At 41.9% G+C, this 25,189-nt stretch overlaps 1 protein-coding gene across 5 annotated transcripts in view; it reads left to right on the top strand.

The window, feature by feature from the left end:
- The window catches only part of LOC311591271 (leukocyte immunoglobulin-like receptor subfamily A member 3), an 89,676-nt gene that overhangs the window by 54,313 nt on the left and 10,174 nt on the right, over positions 1-25,189 (top strand). For 3 of the 5 annotated variants that reach the window (XM_084770727.1, XM_084770723.1, XM_084770724.1), the window contains 3 exons: positions 15,806-16,093; positions 20,849-21,133; positions 22,395-22,682. In XM_084770727.1, the coding sequence (XP_084626853.1) occupies positions 15,806-16,093; positions 20,849-21,133; positions 22,395-22,682 (861 nt within the window). Of the gene's footprint in view, positions 1-14,312; positions 14,436-14,669; positions 14,706-14,812; positions 15,095-15,805; positions 16,094-20,848; positions 21,134-22,394; positions 22,683-25,189 lie in introns of those variants that run through there. The other 2 variants (XM_084770726.1, XM_084770725.1) reach the window with 2 other exon arrangements.

Genomic DNA, 25,189 nt, shown 5'->3' with positions numbered 1-25,189 from the left:
AAGAAGGAATGTCATCAGAGGAATTGACCCTGCCATATTGGCCTGTGGGCATCTCTGTGGTACACTTTCTTGATTCCTTCTTGATGTGTGAGCTCCTTGGGAAGCAGGCTCTCCTGACATCAGATGGTTAGATCTCTTTTTTTGTGTCTCTGCAGGTCCATTGTCTCAGCCCACAATATGGGCAGTTCCAGGAATTGTGGTTTCCAAGGGCAGTGATGTGACCATCTTCTGCAGGACCCCTCCAGGAGTGACCACAGTGTGCCTGTTCCATTATGTATCTGATAGAGAGTGTCATGATTCCACCCCACAGGGATCCCAGGAGGTGTTTGAGTTCATTCTCCGTAACATGATACACACCAATGCGGGGATTTACTACTGTTGGCCAAGAAGGGAGCTCAATGGTCAAAAATTAGTGACAAACTGGAGTTGACGGTGACAGGTGTGCAAATGTTAAGAATACTGTACTTTAGCCTCAGTCACTGTTGCCCACTTCACCGAAGTACCTATGTTCCCTCACAGGCCCTGCCTTTATCTCTGCTCCCATATGCAGGTCTTCTGATTTACTTGGGAGGATTTATTGAAGAAAAGTGAACCACTCTGGGATGAGTTTATGTTTCTGAGCAGAAGGGATTGTCAGTCTCTGAAGTATAGACAGCCTCTGAGAGCTTTTCTTAAATTGTTACAGAGTGGGAATTTCTACATAGCAAGCCTTCTTATCTGATCTAGGGGTTGTCTTGAAAGATCCATCCCCTAGCAGGTCTCAGCCTTAAGAGACTTCCTGGTTTGCAAGGCCTGTCTCCGGACTCTGTTATGCAAAGGCTCTGAGAATTCTTCAAGAGAACAAGTCCATAAAAATCTCAGATAAGAATCACTAACAAAGGCTACTTCAAAGCTTAGGAACTATTACTCCATACAATGGTTTGCTAAATTTCTACTCCACACGTACATTGGCCTGTCCTCTTTCCTTTTGTTATTTCTCCTTTTCTCTGCTTTCCTCTCCTCTCGTTTCATCCTTTCCTCTTCAATTTTCATTTTTCTTTACTTTTTTTTTGAGACAGGATCTCAATATCTCAGTCTGGCCTTAGACTTGATGTGTATCTAATCATAATCTTGAACTTTTGATTCCTCTACTCTCTTATGACTAGCCTTATAGACTAGACAACCACAGCATTCTTGTGGTGATGGTAACAGAACCCAGGGCGTTGTGTATACTAGGCAGGAACCTATCAACTAAGTCTGATTCCCTGAGGATGAGGTTTGTCATCCTCCCACTGCACTGACTGTGGTCTAGGCTCCATTCAGAATATGGACTATTGCTCCTAAGGAATGGGGTTCATGGGAAATTACAGCATCTTCCTACAGTACCTATATAGAGCCTCCCTATGGTCCTTGTTCATATAAAAAATGGAAACATGTTTTGTGATTTCTGTAGAATAGCAATGGATGAATTTCCTTTTGTTTTCATGTGTTCTTTCCTCTGCTCAGTCTGTGAATTGTAGGCTTAATTATAATGATAAATAACAGGATCATTTTGTGATTATTCTTAGACAGGATGTCCCATGGAAATGCGGCTGGCCTCAAAATATTTATATAGACCAGGTTGGTTTTAAACTCACAGTGATATATCTGTCTTGCTTTCTGACTGCTAGGATCAACGGCATGTGCTGCCATGACAGCTATTAACAGGGTCTTTATTTATTTTTTATTTTTTATTTTTATTTTTTTATTATTATTAATTTATTCTTATAACAGGGTCTTTAATTCCAGGTTTTTATGAAGAAAAGCCATCCCTTACTATTGATTCTGGCCACCGGGGTCTCTCAGAAAGAAATGTGACTCTCCTCTGTCACTCACAGCGAGTCCTTGACACCTTCATCCTCTGCAGAGATGGAAATGCTTCCTTTCCTCAGAACTGCTCCTATCAGGACCACAAGACATTCATCATCTCCCCTTTGAGCCCAGGGCACAGGAGGACCTACAGATGCTTTGGCTCTTTCAAAAAGAATTCATACTTATGGTCACTTCCTAGTGAACCCCTTGAGCTTCCAATCCCAGGTAAGTATGTTTGACATTGTTTTGTTATCTCTGTGCTTAGGGAGACCTCAGTGGATGCCATGTGGGATACAACAATATATCTACATGTCTGCTGTGTAGTGTTTGTTTCACACTGTACAGGTGTCATGACTGTAATTGATTTCATTTTCATTGTAGAAGCTGAATATTATTGGCTAATTATGTGACATTAGTGTATATGCAGGTGTATTCATTTGGAGAAGCGATATTACTCATTGTGATATTTGGGGTTCCACTCAGTTGCTGGCTGTGTAACACACTGCATCATACAATAACACACAGACAAACATTGAGAAACACACAGACACACACAATCACACACAGAAACACACACACACACACACACACACAACCACACCGCGTAGTCACCCTTAGCTAATTGTGATAGAGAATTTGAAATGGTCCATTGTCGTTTTTTCATTCAGGATTATTATAATCTTTGCCTTACATCATATTATATGAGCACAGTGTTGTGTCCAAATAGCCACCATGTTGCTTGAGAAAGCATGAGACATTCACAGAAGAGAACAAGAGAGATTCATAGCCAGGACCTTGTATGATTAGGCCCCAGATTCATGATGGATAGGATTCTGTCTGTATCCTCAGCTCTCTCAGTTATTGGGTATGTTTCAGTGTTTCAATGGAGCTGACAGATTCTAGATATGTAGACGATGGGAACAGAAGTGTTGTCTGAGAAGTATGGGAAACTCTGGGTGTTGATGGGTTAGGGACAGAAGGGTGAATCTGAGGATGCAGGAAGAAACAATATCCCAAGAAAAAGCATCATGGAAAATAGAGTGGGACTTTTTGGGTAAAGAAGCTGTTTTGTGTAGCCCATGGGATGAGAGTCAGAACTGGAACATGAATAGAAGCAAAATATATTTCATGTATCTATGATATTTCAAAGTATAAAGCTATTAACAAATAATCCAATGCAAAACAAAAAACATAATTTCAAACTGAATGACACAACATTGCCGTCAGGAAGCCAGGCAGCTAAATACTACAATAACACACAGAAGGTGAATGTCTCAGGTAGAGCTAAGAAGAGGAAGGTGTGTGTTAAGGTTGTGTGTAAACAGTCAACAGATAAGCATGGTCTGGTGGTTTTGCTGTTTAGCATAATTGTCAATTTGACCTAGCCTAGAGTCACCTGAGAGGAAAGCCTCTATTGAAGCATTTTGTAAATCAGAGTGTCCTGTAGGCATGGCTGTGGGTATCCTCCTGACCATTAGCTGATCCAGAAGAGGCCCAGACTACTGCCCACAGTGTCCTTTTTTTGGGATGTGGCTCTGAGCTCTATATGAAGGTTCTCAAAGAGAATTAGAGTGACAGTGGGAGAAAAGGAACACAGGGGTAGTGCAGTCTCCCCAAGACTCTTCTTCCCTCACTTTTTATTTTCTTATTTTCTAACGGTATTGGGAGGAGAGAAGTTGGGAAGGCGCATATGGGTTGTAAACAAGCCAAAGGATATGGAGAGGACCCAACACCTCAGCACAATATTGAATCCTGTGTCCCCTTAAGGGACTTTCAGCATTAGGCTTCTCTCATCCTGAACGGACAGACATAGCCGTGAACTTCTGTTTTTCTGAGACTTGATATTCTATTTTTCTGTTCCATTCAATTATTTCTTCTTGGTTCATGACCTCATTGTATGTTGTCTGTCATGAAATCTGTAAGTAGGTCAGGCTGGACTCAAACTCACGGAGATCCATCTGCTTCTGCTTCCCACATGCTGGGATTAAACTTTTGGCCCTAGTGTGCATGCACTCATTCAGTTCTTTGTCAGTGTTATTGTGTGAGTTTACTAATCCCCTATATGACTGCCGGTATCTCTGTCAGCAGCAGCCAAACAAGAACCCAGAGTTAGGGAGGCAGCAAACAGTGTTTGTACATGGTTTAACTTTCAGAGTCTGCATGAGCTCCTTCTAGGACCTCACTCAAATTCAAAGTGTGAAATAGATGCCTAAGATGCTAAGACTCTAGTCGGGAGAGCCTATTCCTGGAAGCACCCAAATGAGAGATGGGGACTGGATCAATACAAAAGCAAGAGGTTTACTGTTCCAGTGCACTGGGGTCTATCTACTCATTAGAGTGAGGCAACCCTGAGCAGCAAATTTGTAGTGATCTTATAGGTTTTACATGAAAAAATGAGTTTTACAGTACGTGAGTGGTTGGCATTTGGACAGAAAAGCTACAATCAAGGAGTTCTGAACCTTGGCATTTTGTGGTTTGGTAAGAGGTGGAGAGCCAAGTTGACTTATGGAAAATATTAGTTGAAGCAGTCACAGGGGACGTTAGGAACTTTAACCTGGCTTCCCCTAATTTGTTGTTGCTATGTGATAGATCATTTGCTGATCAGCTCGACTAGAGGCGAGTATGTTTGGACTTTTTTGAGACAAGCTGTCAGTGTTGTTAGTGAAAACAGTGTATTTCTTTAACTCTTGGAACAGTCTACCCTCGCAGGTGGCTAGGATCAGTTAGTTGTGGCTCCTCTCAGAATTTTTTTTACTGTCAGAGAAGGGAAGTGTAAAAGTAGTCTGCAGCAGTGGAGATTTACAGACTTTGGCCTTAATGGGGGTCCTTAAAGGAAGACTGGGTAGGGTGGCTTCTACATTGCCCCAGACGTTGGCTTACATGGGGTCCTTAATGAGTGGGGGATCTTCAAGATAAATCAACTTTCCCCTCTAAGTTGCTCTTGGTCATAGTATTTTATTACCACAACAGAAAGGAGAATAGCATAATGACAAACATTTGTAGGATTTTCTCAAGTGAAGTGTTTTTCTGATGCTCATTTATTTTAGTGCCATAGTCAGACACTTCCATGATCCTGAGTTTTGTATTTAATGGAGTATATGACATCTATCTGATCAGACACCTGGTCACATCTCAACAGACATCTTAATTGGCGAATATACAAACCTCCTCTCATCATCATGTCCTGGTTGCATGAGATTCCATCAGTCCTATTGGACATGTTATTTGTCTGTGCTTTTTTGTATTCCCTCAACATGGATCTTTACCATATTCCAACTTGTTTTCTTTTTACAAACAAGTTTATATTTTAAAATTTTTTTAAATTTACATTCCTCTTGCAGCCCCCTTCTTCCCTTCCTCCCACCTCACCCTCCCCTAGTTCTCAGAAAGGTGGAGCCCTCCTCCCCTATCATCTGACCCCAGCCTATCAAAGTCTCATCAGGACTTCCTGTGCCTCTTCCTCTGTGGCTTGGGAAGGCCTCCCTGCCAGAAGGAAGTGATCAAGAAGCAGGCAACAGAGTCTGTATCAGGAACAGCAATTGTTCCCTATATTAGGTGGCTCCCAGGGAGACTGAGCTGCCTATTGACAACACCTGAGCAGGGGTCTAGGTACTCTCCATGCATGGCCCTAGGTTGGTGCATCTGTCTCTTGTCAACATCTAACTACAGATGGAGAAGGTCTGAAGAGTTTCTGACACCCTTATGATGAACTAATGAGTACTGACAGGTTCTGGAAAATAGGGCGTCACTGCCATTGGCTGTGTAATCTTTTGTGAGTCCACCAGGCTCCTGTGGTAACTTACACATGCATGGGCACACACATCTGTCGGGCTCAATGAGTGCATTGGATCTCACAGAAAACAAAAGCACATGAGTGTGGAAAAGGGGCTTGCGGCGAGGATGAGGTTGGGTAGAGATGGTAGGGAGACAGAGGAGGAGGAACCCAGAGTCATGAGTATTCATTTTCAAAGAATTGAGTATAAAGGGACATCTAGAACTTATCAAATGGAGTTGGTTATTGCTATCTGTATTGTAAGTTTGAAGCTGAGAAGCATGAACAAAATTATGAACATTTACTCTGAAAATAGAACCTGGTCTTAAGTAGTTAATGGCTTGGGTCACCCAACTGATTCTCCCAAAGATTCATGAATTAGAAAAACCACAATGACAATATCCTAGTAATGAGCATTGATCCCAAGTGATGCTGTCTCTGATGATTTCTGTATGGATCCAGCATGCTTCTTTTTTAGTGTTTTGTTCCAAAAATATAATCCTTGAATGGGTCTGGTGGTGTTGAAGGTGTAGTAGATGCCTTTTGTAATCTCCTGCCCATAGCTCACCATCTACCCATGACGTCTTCTCAGCTATCCCTACAGTTCTGTGTATTTGGGAGAAATGATCTTTTAATAACTCGTGTAGAGATGTATTGTGTTCTAAGAGCATGTGTAATGGTCATTTAAGAAGTAGCATCCCTCAATTAATAATAATAATAATAATAATAATAATAATAATAATAATAATAACAACAACAACATATATTAACAATTAAGATGTAATATGAATAAATTAATCAAATAAAAAAGAAGTAGAAGCCCAGAATAAATTACATATGTGTATATATTTGATATTTGTTGATGCATAAATTTAAATTTTGTTTTTTTCTCTCCACAGAGTCTTCTACTTCAGATTACAGACTAGAGAACTGTCTCCGGATTAGCCTGGCTATCCTCCTCCTGTTAGCCCTTGGGGCTCTATTGCTTGATGCTTGGAAGAGCAGGAGAGGTCCCCATGGAGCCTGTAGAGAGTCTTAAGCTGAGAGCCTTGCTATCCAATCCTAGATAAAATAAAATGTCTAAATAAGATTGTGATGTCTCTCCTGAACTTCCAGTGTCCGTAGGTGCATTACAATACTTGTGATGCAGCAACAGACTGGTTGATCAATGGAATTGAATCGAAGACCCAGAGATGAACCCACACACATATGGTCAGTTGATTTTTGACAAAGAAGCCAAATCCATTCAGTGGAAAAAGGATAGCATCTTTAACAAATGGTGCTGGTCTAACTGGATGTCTATGTGCAAAAAAATGCAACTGGACCCATATTTGTCACCTTCCACAAAACTCAAATCCAAGTGGATTAAAGACCTCAACATAAAACCAGAGACACTAAGTCACTTAGAAGAAGAAGTGGGGAAGAGCCTGGAACATATTGGCACAGGAGACAACTTCCTGAACAGAACACCAACAGCCCAGACATTAATGTCAACAATTAATAAATGAGACCTCATGAGGCTGAGAAGCTTCTGTAAGGCAGGCGACACTGTCAAGAGAACAATGCGACAGCCTACAGACTGGGCAAAGATCTTCACCAACCCTACATCTGACAAAGGCCTAATATCCAAAATATATAAAGAACTCAGGAAATTAAACAGCACCAAACCAAATAACCCAAATTAGAAATAAATTGGGCTGGAACTAAACAGAGAATTCTCAACAGAGGAATATCAAATGGCTGAGAAACACTTAAAGAAATGCTCAACCTCCTTAATCATCAGGGAAATGCAAATCAAAACAACTCTGAGATTCCATCTTACACCCATCAGAATGGCTAAGATCAAAAATTCAAGCGACACCACATGCTGGCGAGGAAGTGGGGAGAGAGGAACACTCCTTCATTGCTGGTGGGAATGCAAACTAGTACAACCACTTTGGAAAGCTATCTAGTACTATCTTAGAAAACTGGGAATAGAGCTTCCTCAAGACCCAGCTATTCCACTCCTTGGAATATACCCAGAAGATGCTCCAGCACACAGCAAGAAAATTTGCTCAACCATGTTCATAGCAGTCTTATTCATAATAGCTGGATAATGGAAACAGCTTAAGTGTCCCTCAATAAAAGAATGGATAAAGAAACTGTGGTACATATGCACAATGGAATACTACTCAGCTATTAAAAACAAGGAATTTCCAAAATTTGTGGACAAATGGATTGAACTAGAAATGATCATAATGAGTGAGTTAAGCCAGAAGCAGAAAGACTCAAATGGTATATACTCACTTATATCTGCATACTAGCCCAAGGGGCATGTCCCATGAAAGCCTTCACCAACCAGGAAACTGGGACATAGGGGAGGACATCCCATTGAGACTCTGGATGAGGGAAGCATGGGAGAATAGCAAAGTAGAAGGATCCAGAGGGTCCTAGAAACCTACAAGTAGAACATTATGATAGGCAAATTTGGGCCCAGGGTTCCCGCTCAAACTAAGGCACCAGCCAAAGACAATATAGGCTGTAAACTTTAAATCCCTACCCAGATCTTGCCAATGGTCAGAACATTTTCCACAGTTGAGTGGAGAGTGGGATATGACTTTCTCATGTACTCTGGTGCCTCACATTTGACCATGTCCCCTGGAGGGGGAGACCTGGTGGCACTCAGAGGAAGGACAGCAGGCTACGAAGAAGAGACTTGATACCCTATGAGCATATCCAGGGGGAGGGAGGAATTCCCCCTCAGTCACAGGCATAGGGGAGGGGAGTAATGGGAAAATGGGAGGGAGGGAAGAATGGGAGGATACAAGGGATGGGATAACCATTGAGATGTAACAAGAATAAATTAATAAAAAAATCAAAAAACAATACCCGTGATGATATTGGAATATCAGAGTGCTTTGTGTGGTGTTTTCAGGAGACATCCCCTGTGTAGCCGAGCCCACTTCTCTCTCCTGTGTCCTGTGTGACCTCTCTGTAGTGTCCATCCCTCATTTCTTATTTCTCTGCATTTGATTGCTTTGGAATGTGAGTGCATGTGCACTGTTGACCTGATCACAGTCAGGTCATGGATGCTCACACCCTACACCCATGGGAACGCCACAGCCCTCCCTGTTTTTTGTGCAGATGTTGATAGTGCATACTGAAAGTGTCCTTTGCAGCTTCTTCATCCAGGAAGACTGCAGCCATAGACTGCTCTTCTGCAGAGGTCTCTGATGAGACCAGCTAACCAACTCCCCCTCACTCCTGTAGCATATATCATAAGCAACTCAATATGAGTTCCCAGTGTGCTCGTGCAGCCCCATCAGAGTGCACACTGTCCACCTGATCACAGCTTTGCCTGGTTCACTTGAATCTTTGTTTCTTAATCACGTTTTGTCCCCAGTAAGGTCCTGGAGCTTAGCTGCATGTGCTGTGTCTCTCCCACATCTCATGCGGTTAGGTCCTTACTCTGTCTCATTCTCTCACTTTATTCCTGGGTTACTGATCCTGTGAGCAACATCCATCATCCAGTATGAGTGTTTTTTGTATAGCCCAGAAACTGTCTTCCTCTCATATATTCATTTTGTGACCAGCATATGGGTTTATTTGACATATGTTACTACATTTGTGACACTGGAATCATCCTTTTTTCCAGTGCCTTTTCTGTATAACCTGACTGCTCTAGTTCATTTTCTTCCTGTCTCTACTGCCACTGTAGGACATAAACTCCATCATCTTGTCTATTTCTCCCTCCTCTAAGATCTTTGAGAACTACATCATGATTTTTACCAAATTTAAGTCATACTAGAGGACCATGTTTTCCTGTGAAACATAATACTAATTAATTTCATATCTATGCATATGTCCATTCATTCATACATGAAACATTTAGGAAGCTCAAAAATAGTAGGTTTCCATGTGGCTTTTTAATACATCATTATTGTTAATTATCACTTCTTTTACTCTTATTCTGCGCTGCACCACCTCCCTCTGATTAGACCCGTTTCCCCATTATTCCATATTTCCCCTTGACATCACTTGTGTTATAGTGTGCTGACTCCCTTAGGGCCTGTCTTCCCTCACCCTACCAATGGTCCCTATCTACTTTCCTGGAATCTTCAGGTACTTCAAATGAGACACACAACCTAGAACCTCAACAACGATATCCACATGTGGGTAAGAACATGCAACGTTTGTCTTTCTGTATCTGGATGCTTCCCTCAGTGTAGTGTTTTCCTCCTTCATCTGCTTACCCATAAGTTATCTTTTCTTTACAGCTGAATATGGTCCTGAATTGTACAGGTGTCTGTCTTAGTCACTGCTCTGTTGCTGTGAAGAGACACCATGACCGAGCCAATTCCTATGAAAGGAAACAATTCATTGGGGGCTTGCTTACAGTTTCTGACGTTTGTCCATTATCATCATGGAGAGAAGCATCATGGTATACAAGGAGACACCAGAGCAATAGCTGAGAACAGCATCCTGCTCTGTATGCAGAGAGGGAGACTCTAGGCCTGGCAAGGGCTTCTGCAACCTCAAAGCCTTCTTTATAATTCCTCCAACAAAGCCATGCCTCCTTATGTTTTAAATAGTGCCACTCTCTGGTGACTAAGCACTCAGATCTATGAGCCTATGGGTGCCATCCTCAGTCAAATTACCAGAGACTCACAGTTTTATCATTTACTTGTAATCTGAAGGACCTCTAGTGACGTAGTTATCTTCTGTGCCCTAGTTATTTTGAATAGAGAAGGTGTGAGCATAGAAAGACATGCACCTCTAAAGTAGGAAATAGAATATTTTGAGTATTTGCGAGGAGCAGTGTAGTTGGGTTGTCTGGTAGCTCTCATTTATTTTTCAGAGGAATTGTCTCTTTGGTTTCCACAGTGTGTACCCCAGTTTGTGCTCCCATCAACAGTATTTGAAGGCTCCCAATTTATCCAACATACTAAACAGCATTTTGTTTTCATTTTTAAAATTTTATTTAAATAATTTATTCAGATTACATCCAGATTGCTGTTCCTTCACTTGTATCTTCCTATTCTCCCTCCTTTCCTCCCTCTTTCACCTTATTCCCATCTCCTACACCTGTGACAGAAGGGAACCTCTTTCCTCACCATAAGATAACAGCCTATCAGGTCTCATAGATAGCTTGCTTCCCCTTCCTCTGAGTGCCACCATACCTCTCCACAAAGGGAAAGTGGTCAAATGGGGGCCCCAGAGTTCTGTCAGAGTCAGTCTCCTCTATCCACCCACCTGTTAGGAGTGCGCTGTCCATTGGATAGATTCGAATAGGTGTTCTAGTTTTACTGCATGCATTGTCCTTTTTTGCTACAGTATGTTGTGGCGGCTCTTTGGGATCCAGATCTGCCAGCCTTGATGGTCTTCTTGTAGGTTTGAAGGACCCTCTGGTTCTTTCTATCTCCTCATTTTCCCATACCTCTCTTACCTGGAGTCCCAATAGCAAGTCTGAACATCTGTCCCTTCCACTGAGTGAAGACCCTTTGGAGACCTCCTTGTTGGACCAGCGGTGCTAAGGGAAAATTCATAGCATTAAATGCCTTTATAAAGAAATTAGAAACATCCCATAGGAACAATTTTTACTTGGTTATGTTGAGCCATCTTCTGGTCCATATGACCACTCTATTTTTGTTATTAAAAAGTAGTCTGGTATTTATAGACTCCTTCAGGATTTTAGACTAAGTAAACATATGCTTAAAATGGGTTCCTTCCACACTGGCTTCCCACATCTGGGGGGCCGTCCCTGTTCACCTCTACTTAGTCATTGCGGACATTAAGCATTGCTTTTTTCCCCTCAAAAACTGGCCCTATTTATGACTTCCTGTGCGGAAACCTAATCATAATGTGACCACCCAGAGATTTCAATGGAAGGCGTTCCCCTAGGCAAGGAGAAATAGGCCTCCATCTTGCTTCAAGGGCATGGTGAGAGTACAGCGTCACTGCCTGGTCATCCATTATACGGACAATCAGTTACTTGCACATTCCTTCAAGGGTTCCCTTTTGAACCTACTAAAAATATTGGTCTCAGATCTTGAGAGAGTTGGCCTTACATTTGCCAATGAGAAGATTCAGACCCTGCCCCTTTTTCATCTTCCTAGGATATAAGATCACCACTGATATAAAACCTCTCACCCCACCCCACTACTAATAAAAAGGTCACATTCCCTATATGATCTCCCAAAACTCTGTGGTCAATTTAGTTGGCTCACCTTTCCTCTCTTTTCCTCCCATTGGGTTTCTGCCTCTTCTCAACCTATTGCCCCATGCTTCTGATCCACCCAAACATTTCTCCACAAAGTATCAAGCTCTCTCTTCTCCATGGGGCTCTGATCCTTAATATTACCCTCTGGATGGAGGAAGTTCCATTGTCTGTCTTCTAGTCCAACAATTGGCCTCTTTATTGGATCCACCTCTCTTGGTCATATACTCATAAATTAGCCACAAAAACTGAACTCCTTCTTATGTTAGCCATCCAAGCACAGAAATACACTAACAAAATCTTTAATAAAGAACCCCTCAATGTCTTCATCTTTTATCTGTCAGAAATTCAAATTTCTTTTTTGAGATAGTTCCCTCTCCCACATCCCAATGCCAGGATACCCCAATAAAATTGATAACCATCTCTCAGCCCACAAACTTTTACAATCCCATACCCTCTTGTGCCTAGAGAGCACCCTCTTTTCCAGACTCTCTGGATGCCCCATTTCCTGAACTACCTTGGCATTCACTGACACAAACACATCCTTTTTTGGGGTCGTCCTCAAGAGACGTAATCAGGCAGATATAACTCACATGTTCCTCAACCTGCCCTAGGTCCAATTGGGAGAACTTCTGGCTGTCCTTAAGGCTCTGGAACTCTGACAACAGGAGCCCATTAACATCTTCTCTGACAGCAATTATGCCGTACAAATGGTCAGGGTTCTGCTCCTGCCCTGCCCTTGATCCTCCCCTCTGCTCATCGACAACATGAATGGTACCTCAAGAATCATGCTGGATAACAGACACCATCATTGGTTTATGGAACATGTATGCTTCCATACAGGGTTCCATGGTACCATAGCTGAGGGGAATGGCCAAGTGGACAAGCTCATTGCCTTAGTGGCACGTGCCCCCATAGAACAAGCAAGGATCCTTCATCACAGATTGCACCTGTCTCCTTACGGCACACACACTCTATTTCCTGAATTTCTCTTGACACAATGTAAACATGTGGCTCATGCCTGTAAATCTTGCACCTCTCTTGTGATACCGGAGCCTGTTAGGGTTACTCTTAGGTTGTTACTCTTAGGACACTCATGCCCATCTCTGTTTGGCAAATGGATATTACCTACACTCTGAGCTTTGGTAATGTTAAATATGTCCATGCAATCCTTGACACATATTTCAAGTTTGTCTGTGTATAGGCTCTCTCAAGGTAAGGAACAGCCCACACTATTAAGGCCAATAAGAGTGTCATGCTGGATTTGTGGGTGCCATGAGATAGTAAGACTGACAAAGTCCCAGCTTACACTTCTGCCCAATTTAAGGTATTCACGTAATTTTGGTGCCTTAAACACTGCACTGGCATCCGCCATAATCCACAGGGACATGCCATAGTGGAGAGAGCCAATAGAATCCTCAAAGAATTGATCTTCAAACAAAGATTCATTATGATATCCCAGGAGGCACATTTGACACCATAGAGGAACTATTTACAGTTAACCTCCTGACTTTTGATACAACTGAGGCCTCCTGTGCATACAGACTGTTGAGTGTATATTAATATTTAAAATTGAGTTATTTCAGTGAAATCAGTAGTTACTCCTTAAGCAGTTTTATACACAAATACCCACACAGAGAGATTAGGATATATTTAAGTAGCCTATGGCACAAAGGTGCATTATAAATACTCCAACCTAATCCTCCATGCTTGTATAGTTTTTCTCCCATTTAGATTTCCCATTTGCTTTTCACTCACATCCCAGGCCCAGCTCATTCCTCCTGGTGCTTCTTGGTCTTCTCCTCATGTCTCCCAGAGATGAGCACCCATTGCCCAGTTTAGAGATGGTGTGGAGGAACCTGACTGGTTGCCCAAAGCCATAGAACCTGCTGTCTGTTGCCGAATAAACGCACCTGCAGCCTCTTACCCTTGATTTGTTTTCACCAGACTCCTGGTGTCCCTGTGGTGGCTCAACCTTCTCAACTCCTCTGCCCGAGACTCCTCCCACCTCCCTCCTCACCCTCCTCACCCAGAGGCTGCACTCTCTGGAGTAGGATCAACAGAGACTTGGCTGTTTCCTTAGTTGGTCAGGAGAATTATTTACTGAGATCATGCACATACTACAGAAACATTGGTCTGTATCTTTCCTGGTCTTCCCTTCCTGTATTCCAAGTTGTCATATTTTACATCTGCCTATATGTCATCCAGTGTAGTGTAACTGTTCCAGTGAATTCATGGAGCATTGGGGATCCATGTTTTCTGGCTGCATCTCATTGTTTTCTCTGACCTTGCCCACAAGTCTACACCAGAGATGGGAACACCAGACGTCAGTATGTGCACACCCATAATGCCTTTAAGAATTTCAATCCAGAACAGGAAGTGTATAGAGGAATTGTTGCCTGGACCACAGCTGTGGTATAGAATTGGTGAGTCACAGGTTGGTCTTGTGTAAAAGCACATCCCCTTCCTGTTTATTTGGTTGTCATCATCCCTGACAGAGGTTCCGTACCCCAGTCTGCTCTGTCTTATGCTTTTGTCCCCTACTGCAGGCTCTGTCAGCAGTTCTGTGTGTGTGTGTATGTGCATATCCTGGATGAGGTGCTGCTATGGGCCTTGGGGCTGCTCTTCTTGGATTTGGTAAGTCCTGAGGGTCATTATTCTTATCAGAGGGTAATGAATACAGATTCCCAGTTTTAGGACCTGGGGTCTGCTCACCGAACTTTCCCTCTGTGCATACCTGGCGAGATGGTTGCAAGGGGGTCTCTTCTGACCTCAGTATGTCCATCTGGCCTGGTCTTTTCATCTGAGCTCTAGTTGAGATCAGTGTATAACAGGACAGACTTCTCTCACCGGGTCTTTTTCCTGTTTCAGTGTGTTTAATAGAGCAGAGGATCTGGGCACAAGATGGTGAGTCTGTGGTGCATTTTCCTGATTCATTATTGATGTGGGAGCTCTTTGGGAACAAGATTCTATTGATATCAGAGGGTTTGATCTCTTTTTCTCTGTCTCTCCAGGTCCGTTGCCCAAGCCTTCAATATGGGCAGTTCCAGGAACTGTGATTTCCGTGGGCAGTGCTGTCACCATCTTCTGCAGGACCCCTCCAGGAGTGACCACAGTGTGCCTGTTCCATAATAGATCGGAAAGAGAGTGTCGTGATTCTACCTCACAGCGTTCCCAGGAGGTGTCTGGGTTCATTATTCAGAACATGATACACACCAATGTGGGGATTTACTACTGTCAATACTACAAGGGAGGTCAATGGTCAAAAAGTGACAAACTGGAGCTGATGGTGACAGGTGAACAAATGCTTAAGAATACTCTTCTTTAGGCTCAGTCACTGTTACCTACCTCACTGAACTACCTATGTAGGTATTTTTTTTGAAAGGATCTCAATATCTCAGTCTGGCCTTAGACTTGATGAGTATCCAATCATAATCTTGAACTTTTGATTCCTCTACTCTCTTATGTCTAGCCTTATAGACTGGAGAACACAGCATTCATGTGGTGATGGTAACAGAACCCAAGGTGTTGTGTATATTAGGCAGGAACCTAGCAGCTAAGTCTGATTCCCTGAGGATGAGGTTTGTCATCCTCCCACTGCACTGACTGTGGTCTAGGCTCCCTTCAGAAAATGGACTATTGCCCCTAAGGGATGGGGTTCATGGGAAATTATCGCATTTTCAGACAGTACCTATATAGAGCTTCTCTATGGTGTTGGTTCATATAAAAAATGGAAAGAGGTTTTGTGATTTATGTAGAGTAGAAATGGATGAATTTCCTCTTGTTTTCATGTGTTCCTCTCTTTATTCAGTTTTTGAATGGTTGTTTTAAATAACAGGATCTTTTTGTGATTATTTTTAAACAGGTTCTGACATGTAACTCTGGCTGGCCTTGAGTTCTCTATAAACCAGGCTGGTTTTAAACTCACAGAAACATATTCACTTCTGCTGAGTGTTAGAATTACAGGCATGCGCTACCGGCTAATAACAGGGTCTTTTCACTTCCAGGGGTATACGAGGACAAGCCATCCCTTACTGTTGATTCAGGCCACCAAGGACTCTCAGAAAGAAATGTGACTCTCCTCTGTCACCCACCTAATTTCTTCGACACCTTCATCCTCTGCAGAGATGGAAATGCTTCCTTTCCCCAGAACTGCTCATATCAGGACCACAAGACATTCATCATCTCCCCTGTGAGCCCAGGGCACAGGATGACCTACAGATGCTTTGGCTCTTACAAATCTAATTCCTACTGGTGGTCACCGCCTAGTGACCCCCTTGAACTTCCAATCCCAGGTAAGTATGTTTGACATTTGTTTGTTATCTCTGTGCTTAGGAAGACCTGAGTGGATGCCATGTGGAACACATCCAATCCTCTGTATGTCTGCTGTGTAGTGTTTGCTGCATATCACTGCTGTTATGGTTGTAATTGCTTCCAGTTGCATCACAGAATTAGAGTATTATGTGCTAATATGTGATATTAGTGTAGATGCAGGTGTATTCTTTTGGAGAAGAGATATTACTCATTGTGACATGTGAGGTCCCACTCAATTGCTGCCTGTGTAACCCACTACAGCACACACACACACACACACAGACAAACACCAAGACACACACAGACACAGCACACCATGCCACACCACACCACACCTTACACACTGCTCCTTAGCTGAGTCTGATAGAGAATTTGAAATTGTCTGTTGTGGTTTCCTCATTCAGGATGACTGTAATCTTTGCCTCACACCATGTTTTGTGAGCACAGTGCTGTTGTCTAAATAGCCACCTTGTTGCTTGAGAATGCATGAGACATTCACAGAAGAGAACAAGAGAGATTCATAGCCAGGACCTTGTATGATTATGCCCCAGCTTCATGATGGATAAGATTCTGTCTGTATCCTCAGTTTTCTCAGTTATTGGGTATGTTTCAGTGTTTCAATGGAGGTGACAGATTCTAGATATGTAGACGATGGGAACAGAAGTGTTGTCTGAGAAGTATGGGAAACTGTGGGTGTTGATGGGTTAGGGACAGAAGGGTGAATCTGAGGATGCAGGAAGAAACAATATCCCAAGAAAAAGCATCATGGAAAATAGAGTGGGACTTTTTGTAGTATTTGCTCAAGTGAAGTGGTTTTCTGATGGTCATTTATTTTATTGCCATAGTCAGACACCTCCATGATCCTGAGTTTTGTATTTAATGGAGTATATGACATCTATCTGATCAGACACCTATGAACATCTCAATAGAGATCCTAATTGGCTAATATACAAACCTCCTCTCATCGTCATGTCCTGGTTGCCTGAGATCTCATCAGTCCTATTGGATGTGCTATTTGTCAGTTCTCTTTTGTATTCCTACCACATGATTCTTTAGCACATCCCAACTTGTTTTCTTTTTAGAAATAAGGCATTGTTTAAAAAACTAAAAAGATTTAAGATTTATTTATTCATTTATTTATTTATTATTATTATTGTTATTAATTATTTATTATCATACAGTGTTCTGCCTCCATGTACACTTGTAGGACAGAAGAGGGCATCAGATCATATTGTAAGTGGTTGTGAGCCACCATATAGTTGCTGGAAATTGAACTCAGAACCTTAGAAAGAGCAGGCGGTGCTCCTAACCTCCGAGCCATTTCTCCAGCCCATTAAATTTAAATTTTAAATTTAAAGTTTACAGTCCACCTGTTGCCTCCTTCCTCTCCCCCTCCCACCCCACCCTCTAGTTCTCAGAAAGGTGGAGCCCTCCTCCCCTATCATCTGACCCCAGCCTATCAAGTCTCATCAGGACTTCCTGTATTCTCTTCCTTTGTGACCTGGGAAGGCCTCCCTGCCAGAAGGAAGTGATCAACAAGCAGGCAACAGAGTCTATGTCAGTGACAGCACTTGCTCCTCATATTAGGGGGTCCCTATGGAAATTGAGCTGCCTATTGACTACACCTGAGCAGGAGTCTAGGCACTCTCCATACATAGCCCTTAGTAGGTACATCAGTCTCTTGTCAACAACTAACTATAGATGGAGAAGGTCTCAAGAGTAATGAATACTGACAGGTCCTGGGTATTAGGGCATCACCGCCATTGGCTGTGTAACCATTTGAGAGTCCACCAGGCTCTTGTGTTAACTTACACATGCATGGTCACACAGATCTCTCTGGTTCAAAGAATGCATTGGATCTCACACAAAAGAAAAGAACATGACTATAGAAAATGTGTTTGTGGAGAGGACGAGGGTGGATGGAGGTGGCAGGGAGACAGGGGAGGAGGAATCCAGAGTCATCAGTATTCATTTTCAAAGGATTGGGTACAGGAGGACATCTAGAATCCATGAAACTTACTTGGTTATTGCTCTTTGTATTGTAAATTTGAAGCTGAGAAACAGCACAAGTATGAACACTTACTGTGAACATACTAACTGGGTCTTAAGTAGTTAATGGCTGAGATTACCAAACTGAGTCTCCTGAATAATCCAGAATCAGAAAAACCACAACGACATTATCCTAATAATCAGCATTGGGTCCAATAGATGTTGTCTGTGATGATTTTGGTATGGACCCAACATGTTTCTTTATCAGGGCTTTGTTCCTAAGATATAATCCTTGAATGAGTCTGGTAGTGTAGAGGGTGCAGCACCTGCACTTTGTAATCTACTGCCCCTAGCTCACCACCCACCCATGACGCCTCCTCAGCTAGTTCTGTGTATTTGGGAGAAGTGATCTTTTAATAACTCATGTCGAGATGTATTGTGTTCCAAGAACAATTGTAGTGCTTATTTAAGAAATACCAGCCCACAATAAGTATATTTATATATTATATTTGATATTTGTTGATATGAAACTTAAATATTATTTTTTCTGTCCATGGAGTTTTCCACCTCAGATTACAGAGTGGAGTACTGCCTCCACCTAGCCTGGCTATCATCCTCCTTTTAGGCCTTGGGCCTTCCTCTATTGCTGGATGCTTGAAAGTGCAGGAGAAGTCTTCATGGAGCCACCTGGAGTCCTTAATAGGAGAGCCTTGCTACCCAATCCTAGTCCTCATCAAAATACGGCCAATAAAATGCTTAAATAAGATTATTTTTCTGCTAAATGTCCAGTGTTTGGAGATGTGGTAAAATATTGTCATGATATTGGAATTTCAGGATTCTTTTTGTGGAGTTTGCAGGAGAGATCCCCAGAGTAGCAAAGCCCACTTCTCTCCTTTTTCTCCTGTCTGACATCTCTCTGTAGTGCCCATCTCTCATTTCTTCTATCTCCGCATATGATTGCTTTGCTCTTCTTTCTTCCCTGCTATCCTGTGGAGACCAGATTTTGGAAAGTGATGAAGGTGCATTGTTGACATGAGCATAGTCAGGTCATGGATGTTAACACCCTAGACACATGGGAATGTCATAGCCCTCCTTGGTTTTGTGTAGATCTTGATAGTGAGTGCAGAAAGTATGCTTTGAGGCTTCTTCATGCAGGATGACTGTAGCCTTAGAGTGCTGTCTTATAGAGATCTCTGATGAGCCAGGTTAACCAACTCCCCCTCACTCCTGCAGCATATATCATAAGCCACTCAATATGAGTTCCCAGTGTGCTCATGGGTCTCCATCAGAGGATGCTCTGCTCACCAAATCACAGGTTCTTCTTGTCCCTAGTCAGGTTCTCAGGTTCAGCTGCATGTGCTGCATCTGTACCACATGTCATGCAATTAGTTGCTGACTCTGTCTCGTTTCCTCACTATGTTCCTCCATCACCGACCAGTGAGCAACATCCTTCCCTCAGTGTGAGTTTTATTGTCAAACACAGAAACTATCTTTGTTCTTTAGATTTATTTTGTGATCAGAAAATGAGTTTAATTGGAATATATTGCTACATTTCTGACATTAGACTTTAGATCCATCCCATTCTCCAGTATATTTCCTGTATAACTTGCATCCTTTTCCTCATCTTCTTCCCATCCCCACTATCATAGTAAGACATAATCCCTACCTCCTGTCTATTTCTCCTCTATAATATTTTAGAATTATATAATGAATTTTGATCAAAGTTATTTAATACCAGAGGAACATAATACCCTGTGTAGAGTAACAAGAGTTAAACTCACATATATGCATAAGTACATACATACATGCATACATACACAAATATTTAGGAAGCTCAAAAGCAGTAGGTTTCCATGCGGCTTTTTCAAACATCGTTAATGCCAGTCATTCTTTGCCTTGCTATTGTTTGTTCTGCCCTACCAACCCCTCTCCCTGATTAAACCTTCTTCCTCATTTTTCCATATTGCCTTTTGACATCACTTTCGTTATACTATGCTGACTCTCTTATGATGGTCTCTTTTTTACTTTTCTGAATACTTCAGGAGCTTCAAATAAACACACACGCTTAAAATGTCAACACTGATATCCTCATATGTGTAAGATATTTGAGCATTTGCTTTTCTGGGTCCTGATTACCTTTCCACATTCTTCTGCATAATTGCATGTCTCATCATGGGAGAGAATTGAAATCAATGTTGTCTAATGAGGGTGCATCACAGACAGGATTAATTTATTTTCAGAGGTTCCCAGACAAGGAGTGATATTAGAGGCTTGCATAATAGTTGGGTTTTTAACATGAAAGTAAGATATAAAGTAAGACAGTCGAGTGATGTAATGGGACACCATGTTGTCTGGCCCAGGAAAGTGGCAAAGTTTGGTGATAAAAGTGGCAACCCACAGGGTTCATTCCTTGGCTGCCAGAAGCCACTAGATAGCACTAAGGAATGAGAGTTATTCTTACATGGTTTGGGAATCAGATGTTGATTAATGAGGCCACTTCAAATATGTCAGAATTTCTGGAAACTCTGAGACTTCCTTTGTAAGTGTGTTGGTTAGTTTTCATCAACATGATATAATTGAGAGTCATCTGGGAAGAAGGAATGTCAACAGAGGAATTGACCCTGCCATATTGGCCTGTGGGCATCTCTGTGGTGCATATTCTTGATTCCTTCTTGACGTGTGAGCTCCTTGGGAACCAGGTTCTGCTGACATCAGATGGTTAGATCTCTTCTTCTGTGTCTCTCCAGGTCCATTGCCCCAGCCCACAATATGGGCAGTTCCAGGAACTGTGGTTTCCAAGGGCAGTGATGTGACCATCTTCTGCAGGACCGCTCCAGGAGTGACCAGAGTGTGCCTAACCCATTATGTATCTCATAAAGACTGGCATGATTGCACCCCACAGGGATCCAGTGACATTTTTGAGTTTGTTCTTCAGAACATGATAAACACCAAAGCAGGGATTTACTACTGTCAATATGAGAAGGGAGGTGAATTGTCCGAAATTAGTGACAAACTGGAGTTGATGGTGACAGGTGAGCACATGTTAAGAATACTGTACTTTAGCCTCAGTCACTGTTGCCTACCTTATTGAACTACCATTGTTCCCTCACAGGCCCTGGCTTTATCTCTGCTCCCATATGCAGATGTTCTTGTTTATTTGGGTCTATTGATTGAAGAAAAGTGAACCACTCCGGGATGAATTTATGTTACTCAGAGGCAGGGGGCTCAGACTCTGAAGTACTGACAGCCTCCCAGAGATTTTAAAAATTGTTACACAAAATATCCCTTAGCATGGGAATTTCTACATACCAAGCCTTCTTATCTGATCTAGGGGTTGTCTTGAAAGATCCATCACCTATTCAGTTCTCAGCCCTAAAAGAATTCCTGGTTTGCAAGGCCTGTATCCACACTCTGTTATTCAAAGGCTCTGAGAATTCTTCAAGAGAACAAGTCCATAAAATCTCCGATAAGAATCACAAAGGCTACTTCAAAGCTTAAAAACCATCACTCCATACAATGGTCTCGCTAAAGTTTGACTACACACATACCTTAGTCTGTCCTCTTTCCTTTTGTTTTCTCTCTGTTTTCCCACTTTCCTTGCCTCTCATTTCATCCTTTCCTCTTGAATTTTCATTTTTCTTTACTTTTTTTTTCGAGACAGGATCTCAATACCTCAGTCTTAGACTTGATGTGTATCTAACCATAATCTTCTGATTGCTCAATTCTCCTGTTACTAGCTGTGTAGACTTTATAACCACAGCATTCATGTAGTCATGGTAACAGTAGCCAGGGCATTGTGTATACTAGGCAGGAACCTATCAACTAAGTCTCATTCCCTGAGGATGAGGTTTGTCATCCTCCTCCTGCAGTGACTGTGGTCTAGGCTCCTTTCTGAATACTGACTATGGCCCTTAAGGGATGGGGTTCATGATAAATTGCACCATCTTCGTACAGTACCTATTTGGAGCCTTTCTATGGTTCTAGGTCAAAGAAAAATTGGAAACATGTTTTGTGATTTCTGTAGAGTAGCAATGGATGACTCGTCTTTTGTTTTCATGTGTTCTTCTCTCTGCTAAGTCTGTGAATTGTAGGTTTAGTATAATGTTTTAAATAACAGGATCTTTTTGTGATTGTTTAGACAGGATCTCACATGTAAATCTGGCTGTCCTCAAAATTTTTATATAGAACAAGCTGGGTTTAAACTCACAGTGATATATCTGTCTTGTTCCTGACTGCTAGGATCAAAGGCATGTGCTACCATGAGAGCTAGTAACATGGTCTTTTCACTTCCAGGTGTTTATGAGGAAAAGCCATCCCTTACTGTTGATTCAGGCCACCAGGGACTCTCAGAAAGAAATGTGACTCTCCTCTGTCACCCACCTAATTTCTTCAACACCTTCATCCTCTGCAAAGATGGAAATGCTTCCTTTCCCCAGAACTGCTCACATCAGGACCACAAGACATTCGTCATTGCCCCTGTGAGCTCAGGGCACAGGACAACCTATAGATGCTTTGGCTTTTATAAAAGGAATTCATACTTGTGGTCACTTCCTAGTGACCCCCTTGAGCTTCCAATCCCAGGTAAGTATGTCTGATATTTGTTTGTTATCTCTGTGCTTAGAGAGACTTCAGTGGATGCCATGTGGAATACATCAATATCTCTACATGTCTGCTATGTACTCTTCTTTCACACTGTATAGCTATTATGACTGTAATTGTTTTCATTCTCGTTGCAGAATCTGAGTATTATCTGCTAAATATGTGATATTAGTGTATTTGCAGGTGTATTCATTTGGAGAAGAGATATTACTCATTGTGATATATGGGGTTCCACTCAGTTACTGGGTGTGTAGCACACGGCAACATATATATATATATATATATATATATATATATATATATATATATATATATATATATAAACACTGAGAAACACACAGACACACACAGACACAACCACACCACATACTCCTCCTTAGGTAATTGTGATAGAGAATTTGAAATGGTCCATTGTGGTATTTTCATTCAGGATTACCATAATCTTTGCCTTACACCATATTATATGAGTACAGTGCTGTGTCCAAATATCCACCATGTTGCTTGAGAAAGCATGAGACATTCACAGAAGAGAACAAGAGAGATTCATAGCCAGGACCTTGTATGATTATGCCCCAGCTTCATGATGGATAAGATTCTGTCTGTATCCTCAGCTCTCTCAGTTATTTGGTATGTTTCAGTGTTTCTATGGAGGTGACAGATTCTAGATATGTAGACGATGGGAACAGAAGTGTTCTCTGAGAAGTATGGGAAGCTGTGGGTGTTGATGGGTTAGGGACAGAAGGGTGAATCTGAGGATGAAGGAAGAAACAATATCCCAAGAAAAAGCATCATGGAAAATAGAGTGGGACTTTTTGGGTAAAGAAGCTGTTTTGTGTAGTTCATGGGATGAGAGTCAGAACTGGAACATGAATAGAAGCAAAATATATTTCATGTATCTGTGATATTTCAAAGTATAAAACTATTAACAAATAAGCCAATATAAAACAAATAACATTTTTTTGAAACCGAAGGGCACAACCTTGCAGTAAGGAAGCCAGGCAGCTAAATACTACAACAACACACAGAAAGTGAATGTCCCAGGTAGAGCTAAGAAGAGGAAGGTGTGTGCTAAGGTTGTGTGTAAGCAGTCAATGACCTAGCCTAGAGTCATCTGAGAGGAAAGCCTCTATTGAAGAATTTTGTAAATCAGAGTGTCCTGTAGACATGACTGTGGGTATCCTCCTGACCAGAAGAGCCCAGGCTACTGGCCACAGTGTAACCTTTTTGCATGTGGCTCTGAGCTGTGTATGAAGGTTCTCAAAGAGATTTAGAGTGAAAATGATGGAAAAGGAACACAGGGGGAGTACAGTATCCTCAAGACTCTTCCTCTCTCACTTCTTATTATTCTTATTTTCTAACGGTATTGGGAGGAGAGAAGTGGGGAAGGCGTATATGGGTTGTAAACAAGCCAAAGGATATGGAGAGGACCCAACACCTCAGCACAATATTGAATCCTGTGTCCCCTTAAGGGACTTTCAGCATTGGGCTTCTCTCATCCTGAATGGACAGACAGAGCTGTGAACTTCCCTTTCTCTGAAGCTTGATCTTCTATTGTCCCCTTCCATTCAATTTCTATTTTGTTACATGAGCTCATTGTATCTTGTCTGTAGTGAAACTCTGTCAGTAGATCAGGCTGGACTCAGACTCACAGAGACCCACCTGCTACTGCTTCTCAAATGCTGGGATTAAAGATTTGGCACTACTGTGCCTGGCTCTCATTCAGTTCTTTGTCAGTGTCATTGTATGCGTTTACCAATGCCCTATATGACTGCCAATAACCCTGTTAGCAGCAGCTAAGCAAGAGTCCAGTGTTAGGGAGACAGCAAAGAGTGGTCATACATGCTTTCAGTTTCAGAACCACACTTGAGATCCTGCCCAGGCCTCACTCAAATGCACAGTGTGAAATAGAAGTCTAAGACAAATCAACCTCTTCCTCTCCAAGTGATCTCGGTCATAGTGTTTTATTAGCACAGCAGAATGGAAACTCGAATAATGAAAAACATTTGTAGGATTTGCTTAAGTGAAATGTTTTTCTGATGTTCATTTATTTTAGTGCTTTAGTCAGACACCTGAGTTTTGTATTTCATGGAGTATATGACATCTATCTGATCAGACCCTTGGTAACATGTCAATAGAGATCCTAATTGGCTAATATATAAACCTCCATCATCATGTCCTGGTTGCATGAGATTTCATCAGTCCTATTGGATGTGTATGTGTCAGTTCCATTTCGCATTCCTTCAACATGGCTCTTTAGCATATTCCAACTTGTTTTCTTTCTGTTCCCAGACATGTTCTCAAGGTCATTTGCATGTGTGGCATCTCTACAACATTTCATGCAATTAGTTCCTGAATCTGTCTTGTTTTCTGTCTACGCTTCTCCGTCACTGACCAGTGAGCAATATCCTTCCTTCAGTATGAGTTTTATTGTCAAGCACATAAACTGTCTTCCTTCTTTAGATTTATTTTGTGATCAGCAAATGAGTTTA

This window comes from Acomys minous (assembly GCF_964271855.1).
Source record: "Acomys minous genome assembly, chromosome: 20".
Classification (NCBI taxonomy): Eukaryota; Metazoa; Chordata; class Mammalia; order Rodentia; family Muridae; genus Acomys; species Acomys minous.
The sequence above is the reverse complement of the archived record's forward strand: the minus strand, read 5'-3'. Positions and strand labels throughout refer to the sequence as shown.